General features: G+C 41.2%; 1 protein-coding gene across 1 annotated transcript; it reads left to right on the plus strand.

The window, feature by feature from the left end:
• The first annotated feature begins 7,361 nt into the window (after positions 1 to 7,361).
• Positions 7,362 to 15,238, plus strand: FASLG (Fas ligand). Its single transcript, XM_024732987.1, has 4 exons — positions 7,362 to 7,832; positions 8,410 to 8,455; positions 12,701 to 12,757; positions 13,977 to 15,238. Exons 1-4 carry the CDS (start codon positions 7,542 to 7,544, stop codon positions 14,369 to 14,371), a joined length of 789 nt encoding a protein of 262 aa, XP_024588755.1. The 5' UTR covers positions 7,362 to 7,541; the 3' UTR covers positions 14,372 to 15,238.
• The last annotated feature ends 965 nt before the right edge of the window (positions 15,239 to 16,203 follow it).

The following is a 16,203-nucleotide window of genomic DNA, read 5'->3' on the forward strand; positions in this document are numbered from 1 at the left end:
TAAGTTGTTAATACTCAGTACTATCCCTGTCTTTTTACCCTCTTTTCTGTTCCTAGGAGCATAAAGCCTAGAAATTACAATTCCTACACTCCATTGCAAGTGGGATCCCAATTAGATTCCACCAATGAGAAACCATTGCATGAGATTTGGAAGGTGGTAAAGGAGAAGCCATTAGTTGTCACAGCAGCTACTGATGTGTGGTGTGGTGTGGGGACAACAGAGGTAGTGTGGGGTTTTCCTACAGCTTTCTGCTGTCCTCCTAAGAATCACCAACTTCAGTGTTGCTGGAAGCTGAAACTATTGGTTGTAGCATAGGTTTTGCACTTCAAATTTTCCTAAAACTGTCCTTCCCGACCTTTGCTTGTCCAGTCTTTAATTCCTGTATTAATCCTTCCCCACTTTGCATACTTAGAGTGGCTTCTGTTTCCCTGACCAGACTCCAACTGATACACAAAGGACAGTAGAGTAGTCTTGACATCCAATAATAGTGTTGCATGGGGTGGCAGGGCTGAAGGATAATTTTAGCCCCATTGCTACTGTCATCCACAGCTTCCTGATTTTCCCCCTTCAACTTGCTGTGGCCTGGAGAAACAAGAGTTCCCCTTGATAGCTTATTCCCCAATCCATTCTTTTATACTAGAAAAGAACATCAAAGTTGCCTTTCTCTTGGAGACAAGAGATCAAATTGAAGCACAAAGAAAGTTGTGGTCATCTACCTAGTAAAGTGAATTAAAAAGCCTTCAACATCTTGCAAATTTTCCTGAGCCAATCAGATCTTGTGAGGTGGGAGTAGAAAAGGGCCATCTATAAAAAGAACAGTAGGAAGAGCACACTCTCTGGAGATCCAATGGACTTGGATGTGACTGAACCCTAGTTCAAACTCTTACCAGGGTTACTTTTCTCCTCTGAATCCAATTACTCATCTATGAAGATAATATGCTCATTTTCATAGACTTATTATGTATATTAATAATGATGATGATAAATAATAATTGCAGCTAACAGGTATAGAGCATGTACTATATTCCAAACACTCTCCTAAAGTGCCTCACGAGAATGAACTCATTTAATTAATCCCCACGGTAATGTTAGAGGCAACGGATGCAAAGAACATAGCAGGCCTGACAAGTTGACATATGAACATGAGTTTCTGACTCTGTCCCTTGAAACAACTCCAAGAAACAGGATGTGTCTTGATGGGCCTGAAAAACTGACATAAGCGTGAGAAACTCGTGAGGGGAAAAGGGTGGTTGTTGGCTCTCAGTGTACATGTGGGTATATGTTTACAGCAGCACACGGGAGAAGGGGGTCAGATGTCATAGGAAGATAGGTTGGGCCAGAGGTTTATGGTTCTGGGTGTTTCTCTTTCCTATCTTGCTTGGTTGTCATTTTGAGGCAGATAAACAGCAGTGATTGCCCAGCAGCACTGGGGGGGAATATCAAGATAATGCTGGAATCTGGCTGAGATGGGGAAGAGTCAACAGCAGGTATAGGCAGGTGACTCCAACTGAGGAAGAAATCTCTTGAAAAAGAGCAATGCCAGGCAGAAACTCAGGAAGTTTTACTTGGTAAGGTAGGTAGGTGACAAACAGGGGATGACTGACCCCAGAGTACAATGCCAGAGGCTCTTCCTCCGAAGGAGTGACCATCTGCCAACTCCCTAAGCTCTCTAGGAAGGGCACAAGGTACTCCTGGATCCCTGGGCTTTAGCCACCTTCACCTCTCCCGACCTCCAACTCCCACATACATGCTGCACGTTTTCCTCCATGATAGATGACATTCCCAGGAGAGTGAGTACAAGCTCGCAGGGGAAAGTCATCAGACACACAAGGAGTATACTGCTCTATAAGAAAGACAACATGCTGAACAAAATACACCGGGCAGAGAAAATGAACAGACCAGAGAAAATAAGTTTAAAATAAGCAGGAGAAATACCCTCAAAAAATATAAAGGTGAAATACTGATAACATTAGTCAAGAAAAACAATTCAAAGAAGAACTAATTGGAAATATTGGGTTTGAAAAATGTAATCGTTGAAATAAAAATCTTAATGGCTATGTTAAGTTGTGGAAACGATACAGCTGAAGAATGTATTACTGAGCTGGAAGATTTCTGAACGCTGCAAAGCATCAAAAAAGTAGAAAAGTATTTTGAAAGAAAAGCGTAGAGGCCAGGAGAGTAGAAATTGAAGTGTCAGCATCCTTGTAATAGGAGTTCCAGAAGAAAACAAAATAAATGTAGAGAAAGAAATATTTAAACAATTTCTCCAAATTAAAGAAAGGTAAAAGACCTTAGTCTGAAAAGGCTTGTAAAGTACCACATAGGCTATGTTGGAAAAACCAAGTGATATATATTCATTTTAGTGAAATTAATAATGCAAAGAGAATATTCTGAAACTTTCTGGAGGGGAAAAAGAAAAATGCCTGAAAAGAATAGGAGTTGGTTTGACCACAGACTTCTCACTAATCTGGATGTGAGAAGACAAAGAGTAATATTTGCAAAATTTTGAAAAAAAGAGAGATAAAGAACATCAGATTTGGAAATATATATCCAATTAAATTACCATTTAAATATTGGTAAAAAGGGACCATAAGACTCTATCACAAGCCAGAATTAAAATTTTAGGCAGTACGAACATGATGAAGGTGATGGTGGGGAATGAGACTCTATTTTGCTCTCTCTCCTGTGAATTTACCCTGTATGGACTACATCAATGGACTTCCTCACCTTCTGGTTTTGGGTTGAATTTGCCTAGTGTGGAGCCCCAGCAGGAGGGAAGGGGGAAGGTGGTAGGACAGGGTATTTATTCTCCAGGCTCATCTAGGGCTGGCTGCAATTCTTGACTGGAAGTCACAATTCCTGTTTAGGCTGTCTTCTCCACACAATTCTCTCCTTCTTAGGTTCCAATAGCTTACCTTTCCCCTTGACTAGTGGTCATAACGGCCCTGTTCCTTATAATATTGCTAGAATATTATACTATCCTTTTTGATTTCCCTACACCTTACCTCTATGTTTGTAAACAGTCCTTTTTATTAAGTCCTTCTCAAGCTATCCTAATTTGTGTTTCATCTGTGTGCTGACGAGATGCTGATGATACAATAGGAAACTTTTATTGACAAAAGTGATATATAAAAAACAAAAACCTTAGGAAAATATCATACTTACTGTGAGAAACTTTAGGTGCAGTCTCTGTGATTAGGGACAAGACATAGATACCCACAATCACAGTTACTGTTTTATATAGTTCTCCTTGAGGTTTGAGACAATACAAAAACAAAAGTAAAAGAATGAGGCATAAGGATTGGAAGGGAAGATTAAAACTTCTCATTTTGTCCACTGATAATGTATATCTATATAGAAAAAACCCCAGAAATCAATAGACACACTATCAGAAATAAAAAGAGAGTTCCACAAGTTTGTAAGATTCAAGATTATTTGTTACAAAGTGAAGAACATTTATTTAAACCAGTTATAGTCATCTGTAATAGTTATCTATTGCTGCATAACAAATGACCCCAAAACATAATGGCTTAAAATAAAAAATATTTATCTTAAAATTTCTGTGGTCAGGAATTCAAGGTTGGTTTAGGTGGGTGTTATGGAACTGAATGTTTGTGTCCCTCCCAAATTCATAACTTAAAATTCTGTGTCCCAATGTGATGGTATTAGGAAGTGGGGCTTTTTGAAAATAACTAGGATTAGATGATGTCATGAAGGTGGGGCCCTCATGAATAGGATTATTACCCTTATAAGAGCCAGGAGAGAGCTTGCTTCCTCTCTCTTTCCACCATGTGAGGATACAATGAGAAGGCAGCTATCTGCAGTGCAGAAGCTGCAGTCTTTTTATAACGTAATCTGGGAAGTGCTATCCCAACACTTCTACTGTATTCTATTAGTTAGAAGTGAGTCAGTAGGTCCAGCCCACACTCAAGAGGAGGGAATTATGAAAGGGCATGAATACCAGGTGGTGGGGGGGTCACTGGGGTCATCTTAGAGGTTGCTTACCGCAGAATCTAAAAACGCCACAGAAAATTACAACATTTATAATCACAACAAAATTACAAAATATCAAGCAATTAATCTAAGAAAGAATGGATAAGACCATCCTGAAGAAAAATTTTTAAAGTCATAAAGAACACATGGAAGACTGTGGATAGGGCAAAAACATTGTAAAGAAAACACTTCCCCTAAATTAGTGCAATTACTGTTAATAGTCCAGTAGAACATTTTAAGACCATGATAGTTTTTCTTTTCTTAATACATATAGGAGAGATTAACTATAATCAAATAATTATGTCAATTTTGAAAAAGAAGATCAAAGAGGGAAAATTTTACCATTCTAGCTCTCAAGACATTTTAGAAAGCCATAATTGTGAAAACTGTATGACCCTAGTACTGGAATAGAGAAATAAATCAATGAAACAGAGATAAGAACCCAGAAAAAGACCCGACTACATGTATAAACTTCATATATGATAAATATACCACTGTAATTCAGTTGGGGAAAATATAGATTGTGTTGGGAAAACTGGTTCATACATGAAGAAAAACAAAGATGAACTCTTTTATACCACAAACAAAGATGAACTCCAGATAGGTTAAAGCCTATACATGAAATCTGCGATGGTGTGACATATTTTCAATGTCTAAAAGTAACAATAGATTAATATCTAGAATATAAAGTACAAGGAAATCCTGTGAATAAACAAAAAGAGATAAGAAACCCAATTGAAAAATGGGCATGGTGTACAAAACAGGAAATATACACAAAAGGGAAAACATTTGTATAACAAAAATATGACAAGATGTTCAACCTCACAAGAAATCAGAAAAAATATTAGCACTTGGTAAAAATTAGAAAAGTGGATAATACCAAGTAGAGATGAGGACATAGGGTAAGATCATCATGGTGTCAAGGGACTCAACTTGACACTCAGATACTGATGTCAGACATTGACTTGTACTTTTCCCTGCAACATCTCTCCCCCATCTCCACCCCCTCTACCTTCTTTTATCCTTAGTGAAAGAAGGTAAATTACATGAAGTCTACAGATGAATCATTTGTGGGAAGATACACTGTATTTACAACAACAAGAACAGCAACATTTTTTGAGTGCTTACTTTGATGTTGAGGACTATTTTAAGTGTATCAAATGTTTTGACTCGTTTAATTTTCATAATGCCCTATGAAATAGATACTATTGTGATCATGCCCATTTTTATAGATGAGAAAACTGTGGCACAGAGGAGGGAAAGTGACCTGTCCAGTTCACACAGCTAATAAATGGAAGAACTGGGATTTGAACCCAGGCAGTTTAACTCCAGAAGCACACACCCTAACCATCATGTGACACTTTCCTTCTATCCTCCTCATCCAGGATATGGTGTATTCTTTCCATTTAGCTGAATATTTGTCAGTTTTAGGAAAATTTTTATAGTTTAAAAAATATGATTCTATTCAACTGTTATTAAGAGTTATTTCAGGATACTTTAAGGGTTGTGCTTTTGGTTGTACATATGGTGGAATTCTTAAAATTATATTTTCTGATTATTAATTATAAACATCATTTTTCACGACTATGAAGAAAGCCGTATGTGAGTTCTAAAACACGTAACCTCTGCCCATCTGTAAAAGAGAGTGAGAACATTGTGCAGTCATTCTGATTTCATCTGTCTCCCTGTTTCATGCATGGAGACTGGGATGTGGGCAGAAGTGCCTGGAGAGCGGGCAGTGACAGATGTTGGAGTCTGATTTCAACAGACTGCCTTGTGTGTCACACTAAGGCATTTGGACCACTCCCAGAATCAAACTTTCTGACAGAAGATTTTAGGCAAGGAAGTGAGATAACTGAATATGTTTTTTAAAACATCATTCTTGCAGCATTATGCAGGGTGACTTGGGCTTGGGAAAGGCTGGTGGCCTGGAAACCAGTTAGAGTATCACTGCAATATTTCAGGTGAGATGATAAAAGTCTGACCTCAGGCAATGACAGTAGGGAGGGAGCGTGCTCATGTGACAAACATGGCTCAGGTAAAATCGACAGTCCTGCGTGACTAGTGCAATGCTGGAGGAGGGGAAGAGGTGGAGTGGAATTTGTCACCATAAAGAGTGACCTCAGGTGAAACAGGTTGTATTGGGAACGGGGGTGGGCAGAATGGGGCAGGGAAATAAGTTTGGTGTTGGTTTGGTTCAGGTGAAGAGCCAGAATGATAGTCATAGAAATGCCAAAACATGATATAATAACTGATGAAACTTCAAAGGCAGAACCCTTTAATAAAATGGAAAATAGGGATTTATGAGAGGTTTATATGAGTTATGTGGAGCTAAGCGCTTGGAAATTACTGTAAATGGTATTTGAAGCCAGAGAAAATGTGAAATAAGTTTAGGTAGAGTCCCACCTTTAGTTAAAAAAAAAAAAAATAGGATAACCAGTTAAATTTGAACTTCAGATAAAAATGGAGTAATTTTTACTATATTCCATGCAATGTTTAAGACGTACTTATCCTAAAAACTAGTTATTATTTGAGATCCAAATTTAACTGGGCGCCATCTGACGACCATAACAGATACGGCAAACAGAAAGGCCTACAGGGACCAGGAAAGCCGTTTCACACAGTGAGGTGCGTGAGAAATATAGTGGAGGGTGTGCAGGCTGGGCAGTCTGGAACGTCTGTGTCCCATCCCCAAGAGCAGCTGCTGCCCAGCTGGTTGGCTGTGCAGAGAGGGTCTCCAGACGGTCCAATAGTCTAGCGGTTCAAAACATAATATAAAGATAATATAAATTTTAAAATATATGGAATATCCACATTTTTAAAGGGGACAATCAGTAGAAAGAACACTTGTGAGGCACAAGCAAAGCAGGTCTGTGGGCTCCGTAAGGCATATGGGTGACGGGTTTGTAACCTCTGATCTGACCTCTACAAAGTGGGTGGAGCAGGTTTGTAACCTGTAAATTATGTTGCTCTGCTCTGTCGGGGTGAATAGTATTTGGGTGTGGGGAAGGGCTGGCAGCAGGGGGACGATTCCCTCCTGCAAAAGGTGAGACATAGAAGCGGCTTCTCTGGCCACGACTCCGTGCTCTCGCCCCTCAGTGCCTGAGTGAGCCCCACTGGCCACTCTCCCCATAGCCGGGCAATGGCCGAAGTCGACAGGGCTGTGCTGCTGCTACCTGCTCTCGCGGGGCCTGAGGAGACGAGCCCGCCCTACCAGCCTTTCAGGCAGCAAGGCAGCAGCAATTGGGGTTTTGAAAGCTTTTATCAGTAGATTGTGGGCGGAAACTGCCCCGGGTTTGCTCTGAGCTTCTTGAGGCTTCTCAGCTTCAGATGCAAAGCGAGTGGGTGTCTCTTTGAGAAGCAGAAAGGGGGAAAGAAAGAACAAAAGAGAGGTGTTTCCCTGGGTTCTGGGAACTCTATAAAGAGAGAGCCGGCTCCTTTCTCTCGAGCAGTACGAAACAGGAGTCCCGTCCTTGACACCCGGGACTCCCCAGGATTGAGAAGGAGAAAAACCCTTGGCTGGGGGCTGGCCCGAGGCACTGGCTGCCATGCAGCAGCCCTTGAATTACCCGTACCCCCAGATTTTCTGGGTGGACAGCAGTGCCAGCTCTCCCTGGGCTTCTCCAGGGTCAGTCTTCCCCTGTCCGTCCTCTGTGCCAGGAAGGCCCGGGCAAAGGAGGCCACCGCCACTACCACCACCTCTGAAGAAGAGGAGGGGCCACAACACAGGCCTGTGTCTCCTTGTGATGTTTTTCATGGTTCTGGTGGCCCTGGTTGGATTGGGACTGGGACTATTTCAGCTCTTCCACCTGCAGAAGGAACTGGCCGAACTCAGAGAGGTAAGCTGCCCTGTGGATTGCTGTGCCCTGAAGGCATGGGTGTGAGACAGCCCTGCTGTAGTGGAGGGAGGAAGGTGACAGTGATCCATATGGACCACAGTCTTGCTTGCAAAGTACTTCACAATCCTTTTTTCCTGTCTTAGAAATGAATCGCTCTAGCCATCCTGTTCTATATGCAGAGAAATGGGGGCTCAAATGAGTGGAAGGAATATTATCTATGTTGGGAAGGATCAGAGCCAAATTAGGACTGGTAACTAGAGTTCTTCTTTTCTCAGTTGGTTGCTACCTACCTTATACTCAGTGATTCAAGAAAGAAAAGGAACTTGGAATCTTGCTTACAAGTGAATTTGTTCAAATGGACAAACTAAATTTCCTTGAAAATACTTAACAATATTGGAACTATTCCAAATCACAAAACTGAGGCATGGGGAGGCCCAACTTGGCCGGAGTCTGAGTTAGCAGTGGTTCTAAGGTGTTTAGATTCCCTTTCCAGTGCTTAGTTTATTTGACAATTCTGTCTCCTTTGCTTAAAGAACTTCATATTTATTATATACCTTTTCTCTTTTTGTTTCACCAGTCCACCAGCCAAAGGCATACAGAATCATCTTTGGAGAAGCAAATAGGTGAGTCCTTTCATGCGTGTACATGAGTTAGAAAGATAGTCCTTAGCGCTGAACCATGTTGGGGGAATGCCTTGAATTCCATCTCATTCCTGGGCATATGTATACTATGGAAGAGGAATCCTAACCAATACTGAATCTCTGGTCATTTTGATTCTTTGAGCTGCCCTAAAACATGAAGTGAATTTAATTGTTCAAAATTAGTGTAGCTGAGTATCACACAAAAGTAAAAATAATTTCTGCTTGAATTTGGAAAGAGCAACACACATATACAACCCTGGACCTTTGCCCCTTAGCAGTTGGCTCCAGGCCTGTCCCCTTCCTCAGGCCTCCTGGTTCCCATGCACAGGGCTGTGGCTATAACTTCTCGGGAGAGAAGGGGAGGTAAAGGCAGAGAAAGCTGCTGCTGGGAAAGACCTGTGCTCTCCTATTTAATCTCTATAAGAGATTAGTTAAGAGTCAGACCTTATTTTAAATATTTTCATAGGATATATTTAAGCTTTTAAAAAGTGGGCAACCAATCATCCCCATTAGGATGGTTCTTTTGCAGCCACTGGAAAGCTTGGAGGAAGACTTTTGCCATTGTTCAAAGGGTAGTCCCACTTCACTCACAGAGGCAATCGTGAGCTACCTTTGATAATAAAGGAAAAACCTTTGTATGAGATCCAGGACAGGAAGAAGATGAAAATGTTAAACATTGACCTTCTAAAGTTTCAGGACGTAGTTTTGGAAACTGCGGACAGATAGATTTAGAATACTGCAACTCATTAAACTAAGATTCACTGAACTTTAGATTTGGTAAGAGTTGGAAGAGAGCTTAGAGAACATCTGGTCCAGTCATCTCATTTTTCAGAAGAGAAACAAAACACCAGATAGATTACGTGATGTGCCCAACACTACTGGTGTGAAACTGGGGTGAGAAGGAACATAGGCTCCTAATGCCTTGTCACTTATAGTGCTTCCCAGCACATGCTCTGGTGCCTCATGACATAGGGAAACTCCTGTCTTTTTCTGATGGCCATGGAATGAGAATAAAGATGACAAGCAAGATGCCTCTGCAAAGACAATAGTTAAATCTCATCCTTAGAAATTGGGAAGAAAACAGAAGACAGCACTGGCTACCCAGTAAGGGGAGGCTGTTCCAGTTTCTTAGGATATGCCTGAGAAACCCAAGTCACCCTATTGCCCTAGCAGGTAGGCTCTTGTAGGAGCCATCCATAGGATCCTCTGGTTTCTAGTTCTGGGTCTGAGTTCCTAAAGAGTTAGAAATTCCAGATGTACCGAAGCAGAGTAAAAACATTTGTTAGAAAAATAAAGCCTCTGGAGGATTTCTAAAATAAGATAGATTTGAAAATCAGTGGAACGTGGCTGGTAAAATGGGTACCTAATTACTCATCTTTCACCCACTTTCTGGAGTCATTTTAGTAATTAAAAGTCAAGTGAACAGATAAGTCAGGTCCACTTGTCCCACTAAACAAGTATCAAGTATCTTTCCTAGATCAACCCAGATGGACCAGAAATTGGTGAATTATCACACAGAAATCAAATTAGCAACTTTACTAATGAGCTAAGAGATGCAAATTTAAAAAGGGGGATACCCAGGTTTATCCATCAAATTAGTGAAGTTTAAAAAAAAACCACAGAACCCCAGGTTGGCAAAAATGTGAGAGAAAAGGGTCTGCTTCAACAGTTGAGAGTCAGTGGGCATGTAAATTGCTACACCTTTCTAAAGAGCAGTTGGGAAAAAAATATCACAGGATAAAACTGTTAATTTACCTTGTAATCTCATCACTAAGGCTTTAGTATTTAAGAAAAGAATCAAAATGTGCCTGAAAATTTATAATAAGGATGTTCATCACTTCCTTATAAGGCTACTTATAATAAACCAGTCAGAAGAAAGTTAAATGCTTCTTAATAGGAAATTAGTTAAATACATTACAGTGTATTCAGATGAGAGCATAGTACGCAGCAACTAAAAGCTATATGTTAGAAGGACATTTAATGCCATAGAGATTGTGCATTCTATATTGTTGGATAAAAGACAAGCTATAAATCAGTGTGTTTAGTTTAATATTGACATATGCATATTTTTATATTCTTAGTAAACATCTAGAAGGATTTATACTCCAACAGTTTAACTGTGATTTTTCTCTGGAAGGTACTCTTGTAGGTTACTTAAACTTTCTTATTTGGTTCACTTTCATTTTTCCACAGTTAACTCATTAAATCTTTTATTCATTCACAAATGTTCTTGGAGTATTTCCTGTGTGCCAGGCTGGGTGTTGGGTAGTGGGTGATGACAGAATGAGAGACAAGTGGCTTGCCCTCATGGAGCTCTTAGCATGCTAGAGAAGATAAACAAAAGCAAGCAAACAGACAACAAACTTTTAAGTTGTACTAAGTGTGACCTAAGATTGAGTGGTCTGCAAAGTCCCCTCTAAGGAGGTGTTGTTAATGTGGATGTGTGGATGTGTATGGGTGGGTAGGAGGCTGGGGACATCATTCCAGCACTGAGAATGGCATGTGCAGAGACCCTGGAGCAGGATACAGTCATCACCAAAATATAGGATATATTTCTACTTTATTTATTCCATCATTTATCCAGCAGATATTTTTATTGAGTACCTTCTATGAGAATAACACTGCGAGGGATATACAACATGTGATTCTCTGTTCCATTTCCTGTCAGTTCATGGCTGAATGCCAGATCAGCTGCACAGATGGTTTGTGGTGTAGGAATATAGAAGAGACTCAGTTTTGCCTTTCCTGTTCACTAACACCTCACCTCGTTCATGGTGGGTGGTCTTGGGTGGCTACAGAGGTAATAATTGCTTACATCATATTCTCAGCTGATTGGAGCACTCTCAGGCCATATAGAGTTTTACAGGCTAATCATTAAGAGCCTGATGTGGATGAGTGCCTTTCTATGAAACTTTCTTGAACATCTTAGCTAAATTCATTAGTTAAGTGGTAGAGCTATTCCACTGAAATATCTAAAGTCAGAGAAATGGTACCTATTTTGAGAACTGTTGTCTATTTTAAATCTTTCCATTTAATTTAGCAAACAGGTACTGATCACGTGCCTTGGGGTAGAAACCGAGCTAATTACTCTGGTGGATTAAACATATAGTAAGGAATTTGCCATTTATTTGGGGAGTAAGATGAATTATACAGTTACCACAGAAAAAGAGGAGTCAAAACTGACAAGAGAGGTGAAGACAGAGTGATTCTAGGTTTCAAAGGCGGAAACAAGCATATTTGATTAGAAAGGCTTGGGAATGTTTTGCAAGAAAAGAAGTATTTTAGCTGGTATTTGCAGGGTTGATAGGAATTTAGCACAGAGATCTGTTTGGGAGGGCACCCCAGGCAGAAGGAACAGCATGGGCAAAGGCACAGAGGCAGGGAAGCTGGGTGTGTTCAGAACTGTTGTACAGATATGTCTAGTGTGGGTGAGTAAGCAAGATAAGGCTGGACAGATAGGCAGAGATCACATGGTTGGGGACACTTGTACATAATTACACGTTCAATGAGGAGCATTCAAGGTGTTTGAGATCTTAGGATAATTTATTTGGGGCAGATTGTAGAATGCCATTGGGGAAGACCTAGTGGCCTGGAGATTAGCAGTCTTCAGGCTTTGTCCTGCAGAGTCCTAAGGGCAGCTGAGCCAGAGAGGAAAGAGCCTTGGATTTGGACTCAGGAGACCTGAGTGTCAGTCCCACTCTGACACTGAGTAAACAGGTCTTCTTGGATAAGTCACCCAACTTGTTATTTTTTTTATCAGGAAATAACTTTTTATTTTATATTGGAGTATAGTTGATTAACAGCGTTGTGTTAGTTTCAGGTGTACAGCAAAGTGATTCAGTTATACGTATACAAGTCACCCAACTTTTAAGCTCATTTTGCCATCTATAAGATGGGACAGTAATCTCTACCTCAAAGAGTTGTGGCCAGTTATAAATGCAATAACTTATATGGCACATCTTTATAAACTAACCTTTCTATTATTTTATTGTAGCATTATAATTTATGCATGTGTCTATTTTAATTTAGTTCCTTTTTACCTCTCTGTTTCTGAAATACAGGCTGTTGTAATTCCTACAATTTGGACTTGAATGAGTTGGCTATGTTAGACTGTTGCCATTTATGCTCATAAAACCTCTTTTATTTAAATGCCCTGCTTAGAGTCCCACAAAAAGAATAGTTGTTATGTCATTTTTTACATATATCTTTCATCTCTCTATGAAACAGGTCACCCCAATCCATCCTCTGAGAAAACGGAGCTGAGAAAGGCAGCTCATTTAACAGGTCTGTATCTGGAAGATGGGCTTGGGAAAGCCTTTGGCAGAAAGCAGAAGAGCTGGCTGGTCTCCATGACTGTGCTCTGCAGTAGTTGATACTTTCCAGTGACAGTATTTGAAACCCAAGAGTAGTTACATCTTTCTAGTCAGGTCAACCTCACACACACATTGAGCCCCTACTCGGGGCAAGGCCCTGTTCTAAACTGGAGAAATGGAGCTGCTTATGGCGTGATCCTTGCCCATAAGGAGCTCACTCTTTTCACTCACTCCAATGACCCTTAGGGAATTTGGGGCACAGATCCAAGCGGTGAGAGCTGGGGAGATGGGGAATGATGAATTATTTTAGTACGTGTTTCCTTGGTTTTCTGTAAGAGATTTACTCTGCTTTCTCCATGGGTAGAAAAAGGAGAGGGGAGGCCCAGTCCTGGCACTAGTGGTCGTGTAGCGGAGTGAAATGATTTGATAGCGAGGTGGTATGGGCAGTCCCAGTGTAAAGTCCACAAATATCTGAAAAGTGGATAAGTATCATGGAAAGTGGTATGCTGCTGTCCCTGAAATTATTTCAGCAGAGGCTGTAAAATGATCCAATTTAGATAAACAGACATTTCTTGAGCACATGCTGTGTGCCAAGCCTGGGGGACATGGAGATGAACCACACACGGCTCCTGCCTTCAAGGAGCTTACAATCTAACAGGGAAAGACAGGTGCATAAGCAATAATTCCAGCATTCTCTGCTTAAGAATGTACATAATGCTGTGGGGATACAAATGAAAGGGGATTTTCGCCCACACTGAAGAATCCTTAGTGCAGGTAAAGATTGGACTAGATGATCCCTAAGGTCCTTCCCAACTTTAGAACTTCAAAGTTCCTTGGATTTGATTTTTCACCTCATGAAGGGACCTCAAACCCTAGTAGTTTTGGTACTAGTTCTGAACCTTTGTTCCAGAGAGCTAAAATCATCCCAATCATTTCTCACTGCAGTTGATTAGGGGTATATGCTATTGTCCCAGTTGTGTGGATGATAAAATTGAAGACGTCAATTTGATAAAGGTGTGAAGAAATTCAGTAACAGGTCAGGCCTGATCCGTCACCTGGCTCAATATGGGCTATGTCATTTGGGGTAAAAAGCATTTGCTCAAGGCATGGTACACAATTTTGCCTTGGAGGCTTGGTTTGTTGATACATGAGCATTCCTGGCTGAAAGCTCCTCTCTGGTTTGGTTTCAGGCAAGCCCAACTCAAGATCCATCCCTCTGGAATGGGAAGACACTTATGGAATTGCCCTGGTCTCTGGGGTGAAGTATAAGAAAGGCAGCCTTGTGATCAATGAAACTGGGCTGTATTTTGTGTATTCCAAAGTGTACTTCCGGGGTCAGTCCTGCAACAACCAGCCCCTGAACCACAAGGTTTACACGAGGAATTTTAGGTACCCCCAGGACCTGGTGCTCATGGAGGGGAAGTTGATGGACTACTGCACTACTGGCCAGATGTGGGCCCGCAGCAGCTACCTGGGGGCTGTGTTCAATCTCACCAATGCTGACCATTTATATGTCAATGTATCTGAGCCCTCTCTGGTCAATTTTGAGGAATCTAAGACATTTTTTGGCTTATATAAGCTCTAAGAAAAGCACTTTGGGATTCTCTCCGTTATGGTTTCTTGTTATAGGCACTGAGAATGTTGTCTTGAATGAGGGTCTTCTTAAGTCCACTTGAGGTCAAGAGAGAAGACATGAACCAAGAGGATCTTGAGACCACAGGGTCCAGCAGTTCTACAGTTCCTCATCTCACCTAAGGTCCACGAGCCAGACAGGAGGAGGACATGAACATGAAACTCTGGGCTGCCATGTGAAGCTGCAGAGACAGGGAAAAGCAGCTACCAGGGTGTTCTACACTCATCTTAAGTGGCCTAGCACACTTTGGTACACTGAAAATGGCACCTTTTAACTCACCTCTTGGGGTGGGTCTACTGTCTACCTCAGGGGAGGCTGTCTTTCACGTATATGGATGCAACATGAATGTATAAGGGGTGGGAAAAGAGGGCTAGGCTTACATGATAAGCTAAAGAGACTAAAAGGCCAGTGTCCCACTGGCAGCATCTTTACTTCTAAATGCATAGCCTGAGCCATCAGGTGATGCTAACAGAGAAGCAAGGGAGATCTTTTGAGGACTCAGCCCATTCCCTATACAGCATGTATATTTCCAGTGCAATTGTAGGGGTGTGTGTGTGTGTGCGCGCGCGTGACTAGAAGAGTTACATAAGTAGAGAGAACGTGGAGATTGGGAAGGACATGTTAGGAAAATATGGGTTGCATTTGGTGGTAGATTTTGAATGCTTTTTGGGCAACCAACTCTAATAGTCCTCAAAACTCTTTGATTGTCAGTTATTAAAGCTGTTTCCCCATAAGATAACTAATATTTATATATATATTGTGGGGTTTTTTTTTTCTTTTTTGCGGTACGCAGGCCTCTCACTCTTGTGGCCTCTCCCGTTGCGGAGCACAGGCTCCGGACGCGCAGGCTCAGCGGCCATGGCTCACGGGCCCAGCCGCTCCGTGGCATGTGGGATCTTCCCGGACCGGGGCACGAACCCGTGTCCCCTGCATCGGCAGGCGGACTCTCAACCACTGCGCCACCAGGGAAGCCCTATTTTGTGCATTTTTAATGAACAGAATACATGTAACAAAAACTATGTTAAAATACAGGTAAACATTATGAGTGTCCTTTTTGGAAATCACTAAGATCTGGAGTTTTTCCTTATTATTTCTTTCTTCCATGGCCTCCTCATTCCTTATGACTTAAGCCCACTTTAAGAAGAATTTGCTAGGGTGAGAAGAGCTGTGAGGCAAATCTTTGCATCTTCGCCAGGCTCTCCTCTCCTCACTATATTCTCTTTCCCCTCCATCTCCCACTATCCAGAGTTTCCATTACCAATATTATTGCCAGTGTTAAGCTCACCCAACTTCCCATAGATCTGATGACAATTTGTCTTTTCCTGGGGGCAGAGATGTGGCATAGTGGAAAGGACACAGACTTCGGACTAAAAAACCTGAATTTGAATCTTTGTTCCTCTACTTATTAACTATGCAATCACTGGGCAGATCACTTGACTTTTTTGGACAAAAAGGGGCTGATATGTACTTATAGTATCTAACACATCGTAGAATGTCAAACAATAGTGTCTGCCATTATTAATAAGCCACTCTATAGGAGGCACTTCATTCTCCAGAAGAAGCCACTGCTCTGAGGGATCCATTCAAACACCTGGTTTCTTGCCTTCTCACCTTGGTCTCACAATAACCTTTTCCTATTTTCTCCAAATGCTTATTACCATGACTTCTCCCTAGACTTTTTCATCATTAAAAATAACAACATCTCCTCTGGAATTTGATTTCAGACACCTTATTTTCACAACATCATGTCCTTTTTCCAACTCAGTTGGTCCAACATTTTCTCT

The sequence above is a fragment of the Neophocaena asiaeorientalis genome, unplaced genomic scaffold, assembly GCF_003031525.2.
Source record: "Neophocaena asiaeorientalis asiaeorientalis breed wild unplaced genomic scaffold, Neophocaena_asiaeorientalis_V1.1 scaffold305, whole genome shotgun sequence".
In the NCBI taxonomy this organism is placed as follows: Eukaryota; Metazoa; Chordata; class Mammalia; order Artiodactyla; family Phocoenidae; genus Neophocaena; species Neophocaena asiaeorientalis.